At 43.9% G+C, this 21690-nt stretch overlaps 2 protein-coding genes across 4 annotated transcripts in view; both read right to left on the reverse strand.

Annotated features, from left to right (window-relative positions):
* Positions 1-11553, reverse strand: part of septin9b (septin 9b) — a 58068-nt gene extending 46515 nt beyond the window's left edge. The window contains exon 1 of one of the 2 annotated variants that reach the window (XM_084685111.1): positions 11265-11553. In XM_084685111.1, the coding sequence (XP_084541237.1) occupies positions 11265-11286 (22 nt within the window). In that variant the 5' untranslated portion in view covers positions 11287-11553. Of the gene's footprint in view, positions 1-1127; positions 1263-11264 lie in introns of those variants that run through there. The other variant, XM_084685110.1, reaches the window with a different exon arrangement.
* A 2346-nt stretch (positions 11554-13899) lies between these two features.
* Positions 13900-21511, reverse strand: LOC146237714 (uncharacterized). 2 transcript variants are annotated; one of them, XM_084685862.1, is made up of 7 exons: positions 21426-21511; positions 19892-19961; positions 16536-16740; positions 15214-16274; positions 15036-15105; positions 14611-14776; positions 13900-14332 (listed from the first exon to the last, which is right to left on the reverse strand). In XM_084685862.1, exons 2-7 carry the CDS (start codon positions 19901-19903, stop codon positions 14218-14220), a joined length of 1629 nt encoding a protein of 542 aa, XP_084541988.1. In that variant the 5' UTR covers positions 19904-19961; positions 21426-21511; the 3' UTR covers positions 13900-14217. The 2 variants fall into 2 exon arrangements, with proteins under 2 accessions (XP_084541988.1, XP_084541989.1); XM_084685863.1 differs by lacking the exon at positions 21426-21511 and adding an exon at positions 20047-20065.
* Positions 21512-21690: the final 179 nt, after the last annotated feature.

A 21690-nucleotide genomic window follows, 5' to 3' on the forward strand; every position in this document is an offset into this window, starting at 1 on the left:
ATAAATACCAGCTTTTAGCTCCAATGGGGAGCGAGTACAGAGAAAACTCCAACTGAAACAATATCCACCAAAGGTACAGTCAATCTAACAAACGTTTATTCTTAGAGATGAGTTATCAGAGATGGTCGTGACACTATGAAGGAACTGAAGTTGCGACACTAGACAAGGGTGACAGTGCAGATGACCAACAAGGTTGTCCTGAGGCAAAGTTAGTTACACACGCACACGTCCCGACGGCCTTCACGCATTTACACAGGCTGACATTTCTCGACTTTCCTCGCACACATACACCAGCACACACACACACACTCACGTGCGACATGTTCCTCAAGAGAAGATACAAAGTTTCACAGTCAGTCGTGCTAGCTCTGACTGATGCAGAGCTCATCCTTCAGAGGAACTCGGAATAGATGCTTCTGTCAGAGTTCAGGGACGACAGCCTGGCTAATCGAGCTTGTCGTCCATAGTGTGACTACAACACGAGCACTAGCAGTCTCCCTCTTTCACACACACACACACACACACACGCACACGCACACAAACCTTACAGTCTGCAGTGAATCATTCTCATTACATTGTGCGGTCAACCAGCATCCAGCATCCAGATTATTACTCACTGTATCTATTTTAACATCCATTCCAACGGTTTCCACAATTTTTCCGTAGCATCACTTTTGTGGAGTTGAAGGGGAAGTTTATATCTGACACTTGAAGCAACACCGATTCAATTGCAGTGAATCAGAAAGATGATCTACTTTGCTACACCGAGAGGAACTACACAAACGGAAGGGTTCTTCTTTCTACAAAATTCATAACAAATAAGCCAGGTGAGCAGATAGTTTTCGCAGACATACACACACAGACACACACACAGACACACCACTTAATGGGGTGCCCCAATCTTCAGTCTACTGCCCCTCTGCAGCAAACGAGACCCAGAATCACTGCTTCTAGACAGAACAGAGACGGCTACCTTGAAAGTCCCAAAGTTCAAGCAGAGAGAGACAGAAAGAGAGAGAGAGAGAGAGAGACAGAAAGAGAGAGAGAGAGAGAGGTGGGGGGAGAACATTCTTTCACAACAAAAAGTCCTGGAAGTGAGGAGAAACTGAAGTTAGTGGGACTCTTACCGGCTATTCTGTCTCGCTCCATAATGTGGACACTGCTTCAAAGAGCCACATGTAACTTCTCCTCTCTCTTCGCTCTCCTCTCCCTCTCTCGGCTTGGTTTCCCTCCCAAAGACTTCCCCTTTCTCTCCGTCTCTCCCTGACTTAGTCACCGGGTCCCCCTCCCACTGGCCTCCCCCTCTCCTCGCTCACGCTCTCCTCCTCTCCTCTCCCAGCTCTCGCAGTAATGTCTTCGGTCTGTCATGATGACGAGTGGACGCGGCGTTAACGGCCATGTGCTGGTCATGTGGAGGTCTCTCTGTTGTTTTTTTCTCTCTCTCTCTCTTTCTGTTCTCCTCTGTTTCTCTCTCTCTCTCTCTGTCTGTATCTTCCTGTCTCTCTCTGTCTCTCTCTCTCTCTCTCTCTCTCTGTCTGTATCTTCCTGTCTCTCTCTGTCTCTCTCTCTCTCTGTCTGTATCTCCCTGTCTCTCTCTGTCTCTCTCTCTCTCTGTCTGTATCTCCCTGTCTCTCTCTGTCTCTCTCTCTCTCTGTCTGTATCTTCCTGTCTCTCTCTGTCTCTCTCTCTCTCTCTCTGTCTGTATCTCCCTGTCTCTCTCTGTCTCTCTCTCTCTCTCTCTCTGTCGGTATCTCCCTGTCTCTCTCTGTCTCTCTCTCTCTCTGTCTGTATCTCCCTGTCTCTCTCTCTCTCTCTCTCTCTCTCTCTCTCCAGACACTGAGGCTGCTTTGTGTCTTTGAAATGAAACCTACGTCCATGAGTCTCCAAGTTCTGGAAAATAACCCACTGGGCAGGTCTGGAGGGTCGAACAACACAACACACACAACCGCACTCACACACACCAACATTGTCTGAGCAAAGACCTTAAATGACCATGACCTATAAGTGAGAAATTGAAGAGAACAGGAGAGAAGTTCAGTGACTTAAGGAGACTCATGTAGTGTGTTTTAATCAATGAAAACAAACACTGGAGTCACTTAACAGGTCTAGAACATTCCACACCCTCCCCTGGTCCTGCAGGGTAGGGGGACTTTGACCCTCCCACCTTACACTTCGACAGGGTCAAGGGCCACTTAACAAGCCGCCGTCTGGGCGAGAAATGCCCAAACAAACACACAAGTGTTTGTGTGTGTGAGTGCGAGTGAGTGAGTGTGTGCGTATGGAAAGATAGCATAGGGGTCCATGTTACAACACCCAACTTCTTCTCTTGTCTCATGAGGACCTCCCATTCCTCCGCACATCCTGCAGAGCTAGCTAACATCCCTGAGCTAAACGCTAGCTGACAAATGCTAGCAGGCTAACAGGCTAATATAGGCTAAACACTATGCGGTATAGAACTTTAGATAGGATGTGACCTGGGCTGGTTTAGTTTAGGGTGAGAGTGGGGGTGAGGACAGGGATGGGGACAATGCGATACGCCCTGGTGTTTGTCTTGGCTGGCCCGATGACAGACGCCTCTCACTATCTAGGCTGCTCTAATATTGGTTATGACAGGGCCGGGCCGGGAGTGAGTGAATGAGTGTGTTTGTGTAAGTGCTTGAGCTGGGATGTTTTTTTCGACGACATCTTCCAAACCAAAGCCACTTTCAGCTGTGTGGTGGTTCTGTTATTGCTGCACAATAACAGAATAACATTAAGCTCGACCTTACTTTTGCAATTTCGTTTTTTTCTTGCCTTGGTATCTTCCTCTTTTGAAATGGCTGTGTTGCGACATGGGAGGAAAAGTTAGTCAACAGAAGGTGTTCATGTTGAGCACACCATTTCAAAGAAATGAAGCATACGTACCGAGACACACACACACACACACACACACACAGTCCCACCACTCCCCCACATGCCCAGGGGCCCGCATGACGTCATTGGTGGAGGATTGAAGAGAAGCAGAGGCAGGGCGCACACACACATACGGCGTGTGCAGGAGGGCCACACAGATACCAGATAAGAAGTTTATTTTCAAAAGGGATCTGAGGGTGCAGATAACCCCTACTGAGTGAGTGAGATTCCCACTTGGATGCAAGAGTGTGTGTGTGTGTGGGTGTGTGAGTGTGTGTAAATAATTGTGTATGCTACATGTGTATCAATAAAGAATAAAGGTATTAAAAGTCACTGAAGTGGATGACCGTGCACCTGCTTGATGCAGAGTTCAGTGGTATGGAAGCGGGATGTTTGTTACACAACAATGCTTTAAGAACAGAGACCTGTGGTCTGCACCCCTGGCTTAAACAGCCTCGCACTCAGTCTCCAGACGTTTGGGACGTTGGTAACAGGGTCAAGTCAAACACGCACCCAAAACACATACTCGCACGCAACACACACCAAAACATGCGCACGCACACACACACCAACATCATTTTATGTCAAAAAGTTGATTTAAAATGCAGACACTGCTCTTATCAAGTTTTAATTAACTTTTTGGGAAGTGGGGACCAAATGTCAGGGGAAAACCCCGGAGGTCTACCCAGCAACTCAGTACAGCTCAGCTGCCCAGAACAGAAAAAGCCCCTTTGGCCGGAGTCCAAATGACTTGCTCACACACACAGACACACACACACAAAATAATATCACTGCGCTTGAACTGACTTCTTCCGATTCCACTTGACGACTAACATGACAGCCATATAAGATCCTAAATGTGAGCGTGCTTGTTTAGGCTAGTTCCTGTTTCTCTCTGTGCTTTAGGCAGCTCTTCCTCTAAACACCATGACAGCATGTTAGCGGCAGCATGGATACAAGCATCGCAGCTCCGCCCTTCTCTCCCTCTCTCTGCTCAGAGTGGAGCTGCCTCGCTCATACCTTTCACCACCTCCCCTCCATCATCCCTACTGGGTACACTCCGGTCCTCCCACCACACACACACACACACACACACACACACACACACACACACACACTTTTGTCTGCGTTACCCAGGCAGATTCCTCTCGCATGACCGTACATCCTGTAAGCACACACACACACTCAGCTGTGCACAAACACACACACACAACCTATCCATGCTGCTGTGCGGAAGGGCAGATGGGCATTAGCGGCAGACATACACGTGTGCATGTGCACTCAAGCACAAGAATCAGACACACACAAACACACACACACACACAAACACACAAACAAACAAACACACACAGCCTTAAAAAAGCAGTCTACATTCAGTGATGAGTGTTGAGCCTTTCGAGGTGGGGGGGGGGGGGGGGCATAATGTAAGCTGTCTCTTTCGGACATGACCTATGGCCGGACGTGTGACTCAAACGTGCTCCACTCGGTTACATAACGGCCCAGAGGCTGTGCCACCACGCGCGCCCTCTCTAGAGACAAGCCCAGAACCCGGCCACGCACAAAGGAGGAGAGGACGAACAGAGAGGAACAATAAAAGCAGAGGAACGGAGAGAGGGGAGAAGGTGAAGGGAACATGGGTGGGTGGGTGGGCGGAGGAGGAGGGGCAGAGATAACAGTCGAAGGGAGGAGAAGGAAAGAAGGGATCTGGCCTCGGCACATCTGGGGAAGGGGCCTCGGGGGACTGGGTCGCGCGCACGCACGCTCGTACATCGTCATGGGTACACGCCGGCATGCTCGTGTGGAACGCGTTGGCCCATCGACACGGAAGCGTGTGTCTCTCTCTCCCAGGCACATGCACAGACCTGGGATGCACACACTCACTCTCTCTTCTCTGTCAAACCCACCTCCGTTTACAGTAACACGGACGGTGCAGGAGGTACTCCATTGGTCTCTCCTCCTCCTCGCCCTCTCTGTGGCCTCTGTCAGACCAGGGGGGGGAATACTCTGGACTACATTTCCCAAGTTCAAATATCAACTACAGGAAGGACGGTTGACGTCTCGCTTTTTTGTTGTTGCAAACTAACCTACTTTGGGCTCAAATCCACCTACAAAACACCACGAATGGAACGTTGGCCTAATGGCAGGAAAACGCAGCCTTGATTTGATCCAGTCGTCCTAGCTCCGGTTCTCCTGATGGCGGCCACATGGTCCGCAGGATCGACCCCACTGAGGGTGACTTTCTCCAGGGGCGCAGAGGAGAGGGGATGGGGGGGAGGACTATATTGTGGAGCTCCAGGACTGTGAGGGGCACAGTGAACTGTGGAGATGCGTCCTGGTATCCAACTTTGACATTGATGAATGAACATCAATAGACTGGTGGAAAGGAAGCGGTGGGGTTGGAACTGATTCCAACCCTGTCTTTTAAGTCTAGTGAGGGATTACTTCAAGGAAGGGCGGAGGAAAGGATACGGTTTAAGGGTGTTGGAGCAGAGTCTCTGCTTGGTTCTCACTCATTCTCTTGGCATTTCCTGCCAAGGGTGAGGAAGGTAATTGACCTAGGGTGCAGACTTTGGAATTCAGGAATGCTTTGGTTCACGGACAGTCAAGTATGAGAGACTTGTTTTGATTGCCCACGTAAATATAGCTACACATTCAGTACGTCCAAAACATGCTACTCGCCTGATATTTTCTGGCACCAGGAATTCTCTTTTACCTCAAATGATTGGGGAATTTAAACAGTGTATAAAAGTACTCCTCTGAGCTCATAAATTCACTTGTCCAAATAAAGTTTTAAATTCACGGCCTCATGTAGCTGAATGAGCATTGGCACCAGTCTTCCCTCTGGCCTCGGACACTCCCTCAAACGGATTTAACAGACTCACACCATAAACACAAACAAACACAGCCCCACCTGAAACCACAATGCAGACCGGAGAGCAACAACAAACGAGGTAACCTGGCTAACATCTCCAACCGAATCCAAAAACCCCAATCCCTCAGCTTCAACAGACAACTAAACCCCCCCAAAGGATCTGAAGGAAAGAAAATATGTTTGGTGGACTATAGATTCGATTTTTCGTTCTTTCTTTCAGACGCCATCGTATGTGAAGCTGTCAAAGTGCTGGGGCTGCACTCTGTGTCTGTCCGAAGCCAGGCTGTGGTAGTTCAGCTGGATGTCTCCCTACCATAAGGTAGTCATTAGAGCGGGGGCAGGAAGCTGGCAGCCAGTGCGCTCCAATGGGATATCCTCACAGTCTCCAGGCTCCACTGCAGCTGAGGGAGACTTAGTCTCTCTGTCTCTCTCTCTCCATCTTAGTCTCTCTGTCTCTCTCTCTCTCTCTCTCCATCTTAGTCTCTCTGTCTCTCTCTCTCTCTCTCCATCTTAGTCTCTCTGTCTCTCTCTCTCTCTCTCCATCTTAGTCTCTCTGTCTCTCTCTCTCCATCTTAGTCTCTCTGTCTCTCTCTCTCTCTCTCTCCATCTTAGTCTCTCTGTCTCTCTGTCTCTCTCTCTCTCTCCATCTTAGTCTCTCTGTCTCTCTCTCTCCATCTTAGTCTCTCTGTCTCTCTCTCTCCATCTTAGTCTCTCTGTCTCTCTCTCTCGCCATCTGAGTCTCTCCATCTCTCTCTCTCCATCTTAGTCTTTCTGTCTCTCTCTCCATCTTATTTTCTCTATCTCTCTCCATCTTAGTCTCTCTGTCTTTCTCTCTCCATCTTATTTTCTCTGTCTCTCTCTTTCCATCTTAGTCTCTCTGTCTCTCTCTCTCCATCTTAGTCTCTCTGTCTCTCTCTCCATCTTAGTCTCTCTGTCTCTCTCTCCATCTTAGTCTCTCTGTCTCTCTCTCCATCTTAGTCTCTCTGTCTGTCTCACTCTCTTATCATCTGCCTGTCTGTCTCTCTTGCTCTTTCTCTCTCATTCCCTTATTGTCTCTTCGTGCCTCTCTTTTTCTTTATTCATATATTCAGTCCAGAAGGCCCGTCTGATTTTAAACACAGGCCCCAGGTCAGTGGTCCGTGGTCAGAAACACCTCCGTCCTGGCACACTGGACTGCACTGAGTCACAATAAGAGATGGAAGGATGGCAAAATACTTTTTTGTTTACTTTTCAAAATATATATTTATTTGGGCAGTCAAAACAGCACAAATATTATTATGTTATCCCCCAGTTACATCACAACAAACATTTTGGATCCTACGTACTCATGGGATGGTGCAAGACGAGAGAGAGAGAGAGAGAGAGAGAGAGAGAGAGAGAGAGAGAGAGAGAGAGAGAGAGAGAGAGAGAGAGAGAGAGAGAGACAGACAGACAGACAGACAGACAGACAGACAGAGAGAGAGAGAGAGAGAGAGAGAGAGAGAGAGAGAGAGAGAGAGAGAGAGAGAGAGAGAGAGAGAGAGAGAGAGAGAGAGAGAGAGAGAGAGAGAGAGAGAGAGAGAGAGAGAGAGAGAGAGAGAGAGAAATAGAGAGAGAGAGAGAGAGAGAGAGAGAGAGAGAGAGATAGGCCGAGAAATAGACCAAGAAAACAAAAAGAGAGAAGCACAGAAAGGGAGAAAACGAGGGAGTGGAAGAGATACAGTTTACACAGAACTCAGAGGCAGAACCAGAGACAGGGCAGAGAGGGGGGGGGGGTGAGAGAGGGAGAGAGAGAGAGAGAGAGAGAGAGAGAGGGGGGGGGGAGAGAGTTCCTGTGGTTCTCTGTGGCTTTGAGCCCCTGTAATCAACATGCCGGGCTCCTGATGTCTAAATCTGCACCGGTGACCCAGACAGTCTACACATACACACACAGAGAAACAGAGAGAGACAGAGAGAGAGAGAGAGAGAGAGAGAGAGAGAGAGAGAGAGAGAGAGAGAGACAGACACAGACAGACAGAGAAAGAGACAGAGACAGAGAGACAGAGAGAGAGAGAGGGTGAGAGAGAGGGTGAGAGAGAGGGAGAGAGACAGGGTGAGAGAGAGAGATAGAGAGAGAGCCCTTGACACATGAGCTCTGTGGCGATCTCTTGATGTAGCTCTCCCAGATCAACAAAAGAGCAGGGAGAGTGAAGTGTTCTATCCATGGCTCATGACCGGGATAACACGCAACTAATAATTGACAAGACTAATGATACGTTAGAACACATTCCGCCATTTAGATGACTCAACAAAACTTAACATGAAACACGTGTGCGTTGATGTTCATAAGCTCATTTTCTGGACAACAACGACCCCGTAAAAAAAGGCATTCCGTGGGTATCTGCCGAGAACATCAGGTGTTATTTTAACGAAGGCAGGGAATCATTAATGCTAGAAGGCTCCACATCACAGTAAGTCCATGTGACACGGCCCGTTCTCTTCTGTATGTTGGGGGGGAAGGGAGGGGATGGGGGGTGGGGGGAGTGTTAGTTCAACAATGACGTCATCCGCCCCGAAACGCATCGCGGCACACTATTTATATCTGAACTCTGACACACTACGATGATGTCATTCGAGCAAGCGGCGTTCAGGCGGTATGTTGTTCGTTTTTTTTTATTCTGACGAAGTTGAATTCTTAGCCACGGGCGGCAAGCCTAATCCGATAGGATCTGGGACCGGGACGAGAGGCAAATTGAACATAATAAATCAGAAGTCACTTCCTCTTTGTGGGAAGCTGAAAATGAGGCCAGTGAGACGGCAGTCGCACATACTTTCAGGGAAGTTTCAGAGCAAATTCAGAGAACCTGACTTAAGTCTCTTCACAAATCCTTCAAGACTAAGCAGGGAGCTTTTGTGCCGTGCTCTTAATATGCGGAAACCAAAAGGTGAGAGATACTCGCTTTCAGGGGACGATAAATCCGTTCGCTGGAATGATGAGTTTAAGAGCAGGGAACAAGGGTAAAAACTTAAGCTGATAGTCATCTGGAGCAAACGCTAATTTGGTATCTGTAGAGGGAGGTTTAGCACCAGAGGGTTTTACTGAACGCGGGCCAAACGCTGTATGATTCACACCCGGAGAATCTGGACGAGCTGTGAGGAACCATTGTTGCAGAGAAATAAAGAGAAGTATTGACTCTCCTCATCTGTTGGCTGTCTATGGGGACCTGTCTCTGTGGGAGGGAAGGAGGATGGATGATAGCCTGCACACTGTTCATAACCTTGTGAGAGGCCGTCGAATCCAAAGTCTAGAGACCCCTAGTGACATGTTCATGCTAGGACAACTGTGTTGCAGTTCCAAAAGGAATGAAACTTGACATCCCATGTGTCATCTATGGGATTATAGGGGCAGGTCAACTGTAGTCCGACAGTGTCCCCCCGGCCAAACCCAGTCAGGGGGGGGCTATGGGCACTATGATGCCAAAGTCAGTCACTTCTCCATATTGGCTGTGCTGAGTGTGTTCCCTCTGGTGTCTACTAAACACTCACGTTCACCAACAAGACTTGACAATACCCTTTCAGAAAATACACAGATACTATGATGAGTGGAGCAAGTCGTTGATAACACACAATTTAGGTTGGGCGCCATTTTCAGCCACAGTAGAAACTGAATAGGAGACTAAAGAAAATCACTTGTCGTGACGAGAGTCAAATAGTCCGTACAATCTCTTATTCAACCTCTGAAAAAGTACGAAATATCAGTTTCAACTGAACTTTGATAAACTTGCATTCCAAAAGTATCACTCTCCGCTCCAGAGTGCGACGTCAACATTGAATTGAGGTCACTATCAAAGTTAGAAAGGGTAACAAATTCACAACTGCCTCGAGAGCGACGTGATTGGCCACAAAAGAGCCTATTCAGCGTGAGGACAAGACATGTTTTTAAGCGACCACAGCATTAAGAGGAGAGTGCAGTGCAGTGTTGACTGGGTTTCCTCATGCGTGGGGAAAAGACAGAGATAAATGGGAAGGGGGGGGAATGCAGTTCAGGGAGAGGGAGAGAGAAAGAGAGAAGGGGAGAGAGTAAGCTGGAGAGGGAAAGAGAGAGGAACATAAAGATAGTAAGAGAGACAGAGAGAGAGAGAAGCACTCTGGGCTTCATCTCATGCAGGGTTGTTACTCGAAAATACCCAGCATGCACCCCTCTAGTCTATGAGAGACCATGGGAGCCACAAAAAAAACAGACGTCCCTCTGCTTTGTGGACATTCCTAAAGGACAGAATATCGCTGGAGATAGAGTACAAGACAGCCATAGATCTTTTGCAATAACCTAGGGGCCTAACTAGATCTCTGTCAGGAGAGGAGGTCAAAGGTGTCTTCCCACCCCTAGTGCAGCATGCACATCCATATCTAACGCACCTTTTAGGTACAAGTGACACTTCTCGTTCCATTTTAAGACACATTGCACTCAAAAGGAGATGAAAAGGTAAGGAGAGAGAGGGATGGAAGTAGAGAGAGAGAGGCAGACAAACAGTGACAACTCCTGATAAGGACGACCCTGTAGACAGATGCAGCCACAGGGAGGTGGGAAAGACCAATAGGCCATCTCCCTAATGGGTCATAAGACGTGACTGAACTTGTAAGAGGTATGTGGGTGTGTGTTTGTGAGACTGTGTGTGAGACTGTGTGTGTGAGACTGTGTGTGTGTGTGGGGGGGGGTTGATGGTGTGTGTTTGTGGGTTGGTGTGGCCGTGTCAGTGTATGTCTGTGAGTAGGCTAAAGTGATTATTGAGAAATTATTGGGCTTTTGGATGATTATCAAGCCTGTATCCCCAACACTAATGCTGAGTAAGAGGCCTCAGCTTGTGTCCAATTCAGAATGTCCTGTGATCCACCGTGCTCCCTCGCCCAGAGAGAGGGAGCCGGAGCAGGGAGAGCAGATGGGTTCTGGGCCATGCCAGGGGTGGTCATATGCGCACACACACACACACACACGTATATGCGTGCAAAACGCATCCGAGAGCGCATATGTCCAGAAATATACACACACACACACAAACGCACTTTAGCACAAGCATGAACATACACACACCCACACAAACTGTGTGTGTGGTGTGTATTAATAGATCTAGCCTGGGGGTGCCAGCACATTCACATAGAGGAAAGAAGGGACAGACGATAATGCATAATGAGATTGCCCTTAATGGATACAAAAACTTGGGGCTTTTTCCCCAAGGACACTACACATTCGCACAATTAAGTTACGAAAAAAAAAAAGAAAAGGAAACTAGAGTTACAGAATAAACAGATTTTAAGAGTCCTTTCCTCGCCAGTACAAATGAATTATTGTATTTAGTTCTATAGGTATATTTAACGTAAGAGAAACATGTGGAGAGAGGTTGATAATAGTCGTGGAGGGTAGCATAATAGGCAGAAAGCACCAAATACGCCGATACATATCAAGTGAGGATATCAAAACTTAAAATAAAAAACAATTAAATAAAACTGTTAATGTTTTTTAATAATAATAATAATACGGACATACCTGAATTTGCCGTCTTCTTCATGCTATAGTCAGTGATGATTAGCTATAGACCTGGACAAATTATTGAAGTTTGAAAAAGATCCCTTCTCCTCCGATATGTTTGTTGAGATAATACTGGTTCCCGATGCGTCTCCTCAGTTGGTGAGTCCGTGCGCTTATGCGTTGCCGCTCGATGGACCATACACTTACTACAAGTATTTTAGGTCGTGTCTCTGGATATATTGCTAAGAGCCTGATGTTCACTTCGTGGGACTGCTTCAAAAGATACCACACGAGCGTGTACAGGGAATCTCGAGCGCACGAGTGGAAGGGGCGACGTTAGTGCCTTTTACGCACGTCCCATTAGATCCTGAGCGTGCTGTATTCCTTGCATGAACTCCCCCCCCCCTTCCCAATGCGTAGTCACACGGTGACAGTTAAAGTGGGTTTTTATTTGAACATAAGGCGTCATTGAAGAGCACTGACATGTGAAGCACGCACGTTTGATGTGTTGCCAGTAGCCTGTATGCTCATTCTTAACACCGAACGTGACAGCTTGAAGGTAATTGTTTTATGCATTATGAATTCCCTTTATTTCCAACAAAGAGATCGCTCTTAAATAGACAGGCTCGCCAGCCAACATGCACTGTTCTGGACACTCATTCTGAGCACATTGATCTGTCCAGTAAGAGAATAAGCATTCCATAAATGTATTGTTTGCAGTGGGTCATTGCAATAGGCCACTTGTGAAGAGTTGAAGCCATCTCCGTACCAACAATGAAGCAAAGATCACATAGCTACACAGTAACTTAATGTAACTCAAATGTCACAATGGGTTACAACAAACACGACTTCGTTAATTGAGTCATGACCTATACACATGCTACCTTCCTTTACAAACCTTCTCGCCGCTGGCCTATTAATGCAGCTGCACCTGCACCTGGCTCATTAAGGTCATGACTGAGTCTCTGCTGCGCCCTATTGGTCGTTACGATAATTATTATGAAGACCACTAAAACCGCACTTCTGTGCTGTGTGGCAGTGGCGCTTGTCTAACATCACTGTGCTATGATACATAACATAACACTCGGTTTTGTAAAAAAAAAAAAATGTACCCATTTACGGCCACATGTAAGAATTAGTACATGCATGCAATCATGACATTATAAAAGGACTCCAGGATTTAATCATATACAGCAAGTCAAGGTACTTAGAAAAAGGTACGATTCAGAATGTATGGCTGCCATTATGTTGCTTTTCGTCTAACAGATACCTGAATCTTGAATTTAGCACACCTAAAAAATAAAACATTTATCAAACAAAAAACAAATCTTGACTGCTGTAAAAAAATAAAATGTATCTTTAATTTTAAAGAGAGTGTACATTGCAGCTCACTAAAGGGAGCATGAACAATTTGTTTTGGAGATGTTTGTGTGGTTTTAGAAATAAATGATGCTGGCTTGTTGTAAGCCACTTCCCCCTCACTGACCGAGCGGTAGAGCCAAACAAGATATTTGATGCTGTTCATGTCATTAGCACCTTTATTTCAAGCTATGCACATATGCCCACTTCCCCTCCCAAATACATACAGATATGGAAGTGTGCAAGCAAGCACACATTAGATTTAGTGTCTAAATCTGACGCTGCCTAAATCTGGTGTTTAGATTTAGTGTCTAAATCTGACACTGCTATGAAAGTTGAAACTGTTGTGTCTGGGATTCTTGCAAATGCATTCTGCACCTACTAAATTATTTTGCACTGTGGGTGTTTGTGTGCTGCACTATCCTTATAGAATTGTTTAAATGTAGTTGCGATGATATTCATGCACTGTGTCTGGTAAAATACAGTTCCTTGGCCCTGACTACTGAAATACTGTTAAGTTGTGCACTGCTGGGGATGTTAATTATCTGCTTTACTAAATGCACTGTATGTGTAGATTAATAAAATGGAAATGCATAGTAGAGTGCAACTTCCAAGTGTACTGAAATACAAATAGAGTCAGAATTATTGGTGTTTATTTAGGTAACTGGGGAAGAGTAAAATATTGGGACAATCCAGCTTTATGATGAAAAATGTATTGACCAGCGACAGACACTAATGATGCAGCTTAAAAGCATCTTATCAACCAAGAATATGTTAAGCCAACACTGTAAAATATTTCACTGTAACTTTACAGTAAATTACTGGCTACTAGTTGCATTACTTTCACAGTAATTTTACAGTAATGTATTATAAATATTTCACAGTAATGTACTGCACATGTTTCACAATAATTAACTGTAAACATTTCACAGTAAAATGCAAGACAACTACAGCAGTATATTGTAACTTCACAGTTGTCCTGTCATTGAATTACTGTGATATAGCAGTATGTAGCTGTGAAATTACATTGTCTTACTGTATATAAATTACAGTAATTGTCTGTATTTTTTTTTTTTTACTGCCAGTAATTTACTGTACATTTTTTATTTTTTATTATACATTAAAATATTGTTTATTTACACTTTTACTGTAAAAGTAATGCAACTAGTAGCCAGTAATTTACTGTACATTTACAATTTTATTAACACTGCAAAATACTGCAAATTTGAGTTGTTAACTGTGATTTTACCACACTAACGTGCTTTGGATTTGCTAAACTAAAAGTCAAAGCAAGAACTAAGACAACAAAGACGATACTCATTTTAACTTTTTAATAATGAAAAAAGTATTAAATTCACTATTCAATTATACAATTTACTATAGGGCTGTCCCCTTAACATACATTTTCATTAAATTCACTATTCAATTATACAATTTACTATAGGACTGTCCCTTAACATACATTTTCATTAAATTCACTTTTCAATTATACAAGTTACTATAGGGCTGTCCCTTACCATACATTTAAATTAAATTCACTATTCAATTATACAATTTACTATAGGGCTGTCCCTTAACATACATTTTCATTTTTAACACTACTATTTCATATTTACAAAGACCACTCAAAGTCAACAAGCTTTCTTTGGAGTGTGCTCACATTTTGGCTTATGCCTCCACGCCTCTTGGATTTTGAGCCTTGCTCTGGGTTAATGCCCAAGAAGCACCTGTAAACGATAAGCAAAGACAACTTTCAGTTTTACAGATTTAATATTGCATTATTTATCTAAGGCACATGCAGTGGTGCCCTCCCTTCAACCAAATCGTACTTGACATAATTTAGTATCTTGTGGACATTTCCTAAAACTCATCATTCATTCATCAAAATCAGTCTAGGTAATAAAGCATTGGAGGCAGGAAAAAATGCCAAATGAACAACCATAAATACTATCCAAGCAAGATAAAAAAGCAATACAGTCCAGTGTTATTTTAAGTGTTACAATACCTTTGGATAAACTCCAAAGTGCAGGAGCCATCCTCAGGATATTGCAGGTTCAAATTGTAGTAGCTTGCAAAAACCGCAGCTATCCCATTGATAAAGCGATCATGTGGTCCCATCACCACCTGTCCTTCAATGGATAGCATCCAGGTGCTAGGCTTCATCAGGTCGCCTGAAGGGAACAGAGATACCCATCTATCACTACTGTAAAGAAGTGGAATGCTGCACAAGAGAGGAATGCTCTCTTGAATTTCATTCATTTAAAATGTTCAACATTGAATGCTTTTGAAAACTGTGGCCCACTCACTGACCATTGTTATTGGTCTAATTGACTGTCTCTTAGCACACCTGACACCAGAGAACATTAAGCCTATTTAAAATAACCACATACAGCTCAAAATATCAATATCAAATCCAGATGTCAACAATACCTTGGACAATCAAGCAGGGGGTGCTTGGTAACGTCACTGTCCTCTGCACATCAGCAGCTGTAGCACACGGCTGTAAAATAAGAAACAACACACATCAACAGTTGCATATGTTCAACATGGTGCATAAGAGAATGAAATGAAATCACTTTTTTTTAAATAAATCTTTTAAACAACTTACATCATTCTCAAGCATGATGGAATTCTTGGGCTCTTTGAAATATGCCATCAGGAGCATAAGGACACATGCAGCCTTGTCTGAAGTCTCTGGCTCGTAAGTGTTCAGGACATCCTCGATCCCAGGACGACGGCTGTGTTCCTGGAAGAAACGAATGGCTGTACTGCCTTTTCCGTTCATGGCCTCTTGCAACTTATTGAGAATGGAGACATCTGTCAGCAGACCAAAGTGGGAGTAAAGGCCTCTTTGCGAGAAGAGAAAAGGCCATTCCTCCTTTATTTCTGCAATGGCTGGTGCAGGCACACTGTTCAGGTACCGGCGCTGAATGATGTAGGTCTTCTCCATCAGAATGTCAGCTCTCTCTGCCCCGCCCATCCCTTCCTCTGAGTAGATGTTGCACAGTTGCCTTTTCATTTCATCCAAGGTTGCCTCGGTCTCTCCAGCAGGAAGCTCTTCAGGACACCACCTCACACATCCGTACTGATCCACAGGGCCTCTTGCCATTTCTCTGGCCCCCTCTGCCACTCCAATGTGGGGCCTTCTCTCTCTGCGTCGCCGTGCAAGAGTGTTTTTTCTATTTTTATATTCTACTCTCGTTTTAATTTGCTGAAGAAGAGAGTGACAGCCATCTCCAATAATGTCTCCTTTTTTCCCAACATCAGCAAAAGTATTCGGATAGTCCCTTACAATGCTCCGGGCAATGCTTTGACACATCCCTCTGGTGGGGTTGGGATCATTTTCCAACATTTGGTCCACCACTACCTTCACCATATCTCTTCTGTCCCCTGGTGATGCTCTTGTTTGATCTGCCACTGCTTTTTGAACTGCTGCTGGCGTCTGGTACCATCTGACCCGGAAGTTTGTATACCATTGCTGGCCAGGAATTGTGGGTGACGACAAAGATGATGAGGGAACTGGAGTACTTGGTGAGGTACATAGTGAGGTACATGGAGTATTTGAGCGGAAAGAAGAGCATGTGCTTTCAGAACTTGATGATGAGGGACATGGAGTACTTGAGCCAAGTGGAGAGGCAATACCAAAGTCTATGTCAAGCACTGGAAATCCTAGAAGTGACAGAATAAGAAAAGATTATTAGATATACAGAAGGAAAAAGTTTGATCGAGTATTCTTGCTGAAAAAAGTTTCAGTTTGTACAAGTAAACTTAAATGGTGCAATTTGTACCATTCGGCTGTTAAAGACCAAATGTTCATCAGCACCCCTAATGCTCAGATGAAGATAAAAATTATACTAAAACTTGTTTATTTGAAGTTGATGTCACGTGTTTGTCCAATGTTCACATTACACTGTCAAAATATGGATTTACCTTCATTCCGAATGCCACTCAGCAGTTTTCGACACTGGATTGGTCTGAGGTATTTCTCCAGATCCTTTTCTTGTAGCAAAGCAAGGTCTGCCCTGGTCTCCACACCAAGCTCTTCAAACCCTTCCACCAAGGAAGTCAGGGTTTCAACAGGAAGGCCTGGTAGAAAAGATGAGACTGCTTCCTTGATCTCTAGATGATTCATTATCTGAAAGATCAGAATGTGTTAAACATGAATTAGTTTCCATTGTGCACAAATGGTCTGTTTGTGATTAATTTAATAGTTGATTAGTCATCGATTGAACATTGCAGCCCTAACTGGAACAAACTATTCCCATCTGTATTTTATCTATCTCTATCCACAATAATTAAGTTGTGCATTCTATTTTACCACTAGTCACTATCCCTGTAGGTGAGAAAATAAGATAACCAACAAACAACTTACTTTCGTGATGAACGCACTCTTTCAGCTACTAAACAAAATTTTAGATTACGAGTGTAAGAAATAAACCCAACCGTCATTCTCTATGTTTCTAACTGATTCTTAACTAGTACATTTACTAGGACGGTTTCTTATTGGCTGATACCCGCCAGTCTTTCTTACAGTCCCGTTTCTTTTCTCACCTGGCTGCTTAAACTGAAAAAGAATGGTGAAGGGCAATTAGTGACAGGTCATGCACTTTGTAAGCTGGAAGAGGATGGTAGTCAAGCCAATCCTTGTGCTTGATGCAAACATAATCCTCTTGGGCTGCTCCTAATTCACAGTAGATGCCCATGTCTATCAGCTTTACAAAAGTATGTTTCTCTGTCACAAAGTGCACAGAATCTTGGTGAACAATGACCAGGTTAATTTTCCCAACATAAAGTTCTTCATCTTTGTTCTCAAGCAAAACAAACATCCCTTTTTTGTACACAGTGCCCTTCACTGTTACACTGTTACAAGCCACTGCAGATTGTGACTCAAACTCATAACTAGCTACAGATGCTCTGATCCTGTCGTTGTAATCGTTCACATAAAACTCTGTACCCTTTTCTACTTGTATTGGTGGAGGGAACAGGTTTCCTGCACTCAAGTAGGCTTGCAGTAGTTGGTGTCTCTCTGCCAGAGTTTTGCAAAGACTTTTGAAGTTGTGTAATCTTCTGGCACACTGTTTGAAAAACGTGTGTTTGCTTTCAAATCTTAGCGTCCACAGGCGGATTAGTGGCCCAAAATGTATGATCAGCTCTGGATAATGGCACAAATAATGATGCTTTGGCTTTAGGGGATGGTCAGGGAACAGCTTTTTCCTGTAGTATATGTACTCTTCAATGATGACTTTTAGATAAGCTACCTGGCCTGCTGTAATGGCTGGTGCACAGACATGTTCCACTATTTCTCTTAGCTGCAAAATGAGCTGCCATACCTCATTGTCACAAGGATTCTTTATCCTGTCACCTACCAAGAGAGGTAGCAATCTAAGAAAGCACCAGTTTTTAACTGCATGCCCACTTAATCTCTCACAGCCAGGAGAGAGATCTGCCGGTTTGTCGTTGCCATCATTTCCTTGGTATTTGAATTGGTTCTTACACCGATTTAATTGAAGGTAAGTAAAATGCTTCTCCTTGACTAAAGTGTCAATAAACAGAGAAAGGTCATAAGAGACGATACCCTCAAACAAGTCATGGCCAAGGCATGGTGGAAGGCCAGGCTGGCAAACATGGAAATGAGCAAGCTGATTAAAAGGAGAGTCAGACTTAATGCCGCATACAGAGTTGGTGTCACTAGTTTTTAGATCATCCAAGTGACTTTTGTACAGTTCTGCTGTTGTAATGGTACCACACTCATGTGGTTCGTTCACAAATCTGCCCCTATCTATCTCACAGTACCGACAGAAATAATCAGCCCGACTGAAATTTTCCAAAAAGCCACCAATACAGTGGGAGCCCAAGTTATCTCCCGAAATGGCAACCAAAGTACCTTTAACTGCACTGCCATCATGCATCACAAAACCTCTCTCCTCCAAGACTTTGAGGTCCTTGATCAGAGTTTCAAACACTTTGTTTGTACCAAAGTACTTAAAATCACGCTCCTTACAGAGGAGGACAAGTTGCATTTGATTGATGGTCGACCTATAGTGTCGGAAAATGTCTGTCAGGGTTGAGTAAACTGCTAACACTTTATGGTTTTTTTTCCCTGAACCAAGTGGGTTGACCACCTCAAATGCATCTTGGTATAGTATTATACCAATTGAGGAAGGCTCAGATTTCAGTAAAAGATTGTTTTGAAATCCCTCTCCATCCCTAACATCCTGATAGACATCAGGAGCAGAGGGTTCCAACCGGGTGGCGGCATACTGGTCTTGAACAGACTGACTTTTAAATAGTGCAGTCAATGTCTCCAGCACAGGTATGTATTGTGCAAAGCACTCTTTGCCGTTTTCATCAGTTCCTAAGAACTGTGGCACAGGATCAACATAGTTGAAACTCTTTTTAAATGCACCCTTCCTCTTTATGTCCGTGCTCAGAACTCCTCTATTATAGAGCTTGAGTAGATCCCCTGCATTCAATTCATCAATAATGTTGCTTATAGTGGCTTCAGGAATTCCAAGTACCTTCAACTTCTCACTCAAAATGCTAAAGGAATGTGACAGGCCAAGCTCATGGGCATTTTGAAAGTCCTCAATGATCGTTTGTATGGTACTTGCCGGTAACAATAGCTTAGCTTGTAATTTTAAGTAGAGAAGTGTAAGGTTTTGTAAAAAAAGGGTTTCATCCACAGCAAATGGCATTTCTGATTCATGTTGTTCATCAGAAATATCAAAACATGACTGACTAGACTCAGGCTGATTCAAAGGCTCTGTGGGAACAGACTTATCTAGAACCAACTCATCCAGATCCTCTACACGTCTACTTGCGTGTTTCCTGGAAACATGTGATGCAAAACTGGATGCAACTGTAAAGCTGTGGTTGCAACCTCTGAATGGGCATTTAGTTTCCAATCCGTCTTTTACGTGTGACTTCAAATGCTTTACAAGCAAGGTCACAGTGTCACATTTAAAAGCACAAGACAGAGCCACACACTTTAAGGGTGTATCAAGTGGCTTGCAATGCTGCAAAGATTCTGGTCCTTTGTGGTCTCTATACATATGAGTCTTCAGAACAGTGGCTTTCCGGTACATCCGAGGACAGTCAGGTACACCACATTGATATTGATAATAGGGAGTGTTACTGTGCAGCTTTGTATGCTGAGTAAATTGAACAACAGTCTCAGACACATGCTCACACGGGTTAAATTTACAGTGGAACATTGTTTACCAAAAGGCTGACAAAATCCAGAAAATGAACTGGCTAGCATGGGCATGGAATATGCATGATATTACCTTGTCAACCATCGATCAGCAATACGTTAATTGAGGAAGGCAGGGGAATGGGCAGAGATCTCGAAGTGGGCTGAAATGAAAGAAAAAAATATGAAAATTAATGAAACATATATTTGCATCCAATTATTGTCAGCTAAATTATTTAGAAACTATACCTTTATTGATGCACTGCATGCTGACAATAATAATACTGAGAACAAAAGAACAAAATGTTTGCTCAACTCCTATAACTTTCAGACTTCCCAAGTATTGTTTTACATTTTTTACCATCAACCTGTAATTGGCTTAACAACGACATGTGGAGACCATTAACTTTAAATGGAAACACACAATTTGAGTTTTCAATGTAGTGGGAAGATCAAGATTTTAACAATGTAGTACTGTCTTTGTATATCTGGTGAAGGGGTGTAGCATGGGCCAACATAATTCTGACCATAATTCGTCATTAGGCTTCTTAAAAACGTTTTAAGGAGTGAGTTCTATTACCGACGCTTCCACCAGAGTGAGTTACTTTTCCAAAACGGAAGTTAGCTAGCTTTAGTTAGCTTCCGTTACCTAGCAACCTAGCATAATACTTGTAACAATGCTACTACCTGCTAGTGTTACTTGTTAGCCTCCTAATTGTAAATTTTGAAGCCATACTATAGCGTTTGTCATCTAGTTTTGTCTATGGAAAATAGTCGTTGGAATGTTCAGAATCACTCATGTGTGACGGTACTCTGTGGGGCACGCTTTCGAATGATCACATATGCGTGACGCTACTCCTTAGCGGGTTTTAACGACCACTGCAAAGAAGCTGCAATTCCTGTGCAGACAGGAGAACCTAGCAGAACAACCATCTCTCCAGCTTTCCATCACAGCCAAAGCCCACCTGAGAGGTCACGACAGCTAGTCAGACTCGTTAGATCAGAGAGGTATATTAACATCGCATCGTTTGAGTATCGTAAAAGTCGAGACTTCAGGGCCCCGGGTTCTGGACTGGATGGAGTGCTACAGAGATGGCGTTCTGCTAGGTTCTCCTGTCTGCACAGGAACTGCAGCTCGTTTGCAGTGATTGTCTCCCATGTATGCACAGGAACACTGAAGCTATGTAAATGTGTCTCTTTGGTACAGCTTTACTGGGCAACACTAGTTAACTCCAATGTTAATACTTAAAAATAGCATTCGCGCTGACCCACAGCAGTTAGCTAGCGTTAATTGTTCATCCTAAATTTGGAGCCAGAAAAAAAACTACACATTTATAGGGTTATGTATAGTTTGAACAGTACTTGCAACAAATCTTTAGATGAGGCAACATATTCTATGTTTCTATTCCACTGATGCCAACTTCAAATTAGCCACCCTAGAAGGTTCTAACATCGACCATGTGAGACTTAGAGCTAGCTATCAAACTAGACGAAAATGTTTGCAATCATGACAGATTTACTGGATTACATTATTCAAATTAGTGTAGTACGGTATTAACTGAACAACTAAAACATAAGTACACAAAGCAATTACTAGCAGATAAATTAGATGAATGCAGATACTTTACCGTTATAGAGCCAAGGGGGTCACGATCCAAGCAGGCAGCTCTGAGGTGAAATGGTCGAAAAGACAAACGGTTGGGAAAGCGCGAAATATGACGTCATTTCCACCTCAAAACGATTTCACTTCCTGAAAATTGCACGTAAACCCATATATATATATCTATGTGTAAACCAATCTCATACGTTTGAACTAATTGAATCTTGCTTGTTTCACAGCTAGCCATATTTAAAACATTATAGTATATTTTAATTGATAATGTTTAATATATT

The sequence above is a fragment of the Hypomesus nipponensis genome, chromosome 21 (assembly GCF_054491055.1).
Source record: "Hypomesus nipponensis isolate SF chromosome 21, ASM5449105v1, whole genome shotgun sequence".
NCBI lineage: Eukaryota > Metazoa > Chordata > Actinopteri > Osmeriformes > Osmeridae > Hypomesus > Hypomesus nipponensis.

Excerpts from the sequence above, each read along its gene's own strand:
- LOC146237714 (XM_084685862.1), bottom strand. Across the intron at positions 15,106-15,213 it reads CCATCATGCTTGAGAATGAT|CCGTGTGCTACAGCTGCTGA; the intron begins GTAAGTTGTTTA and ends CTTATTTTACAG. Across the intron at positions 14,777-15,035 it reads CCCCTGCTTGATTGTCCAAG|GCGACCTGATGAAGCCTAGC; the intron begins GTATTGTTGACA and ends TGTTCCCTTCAG.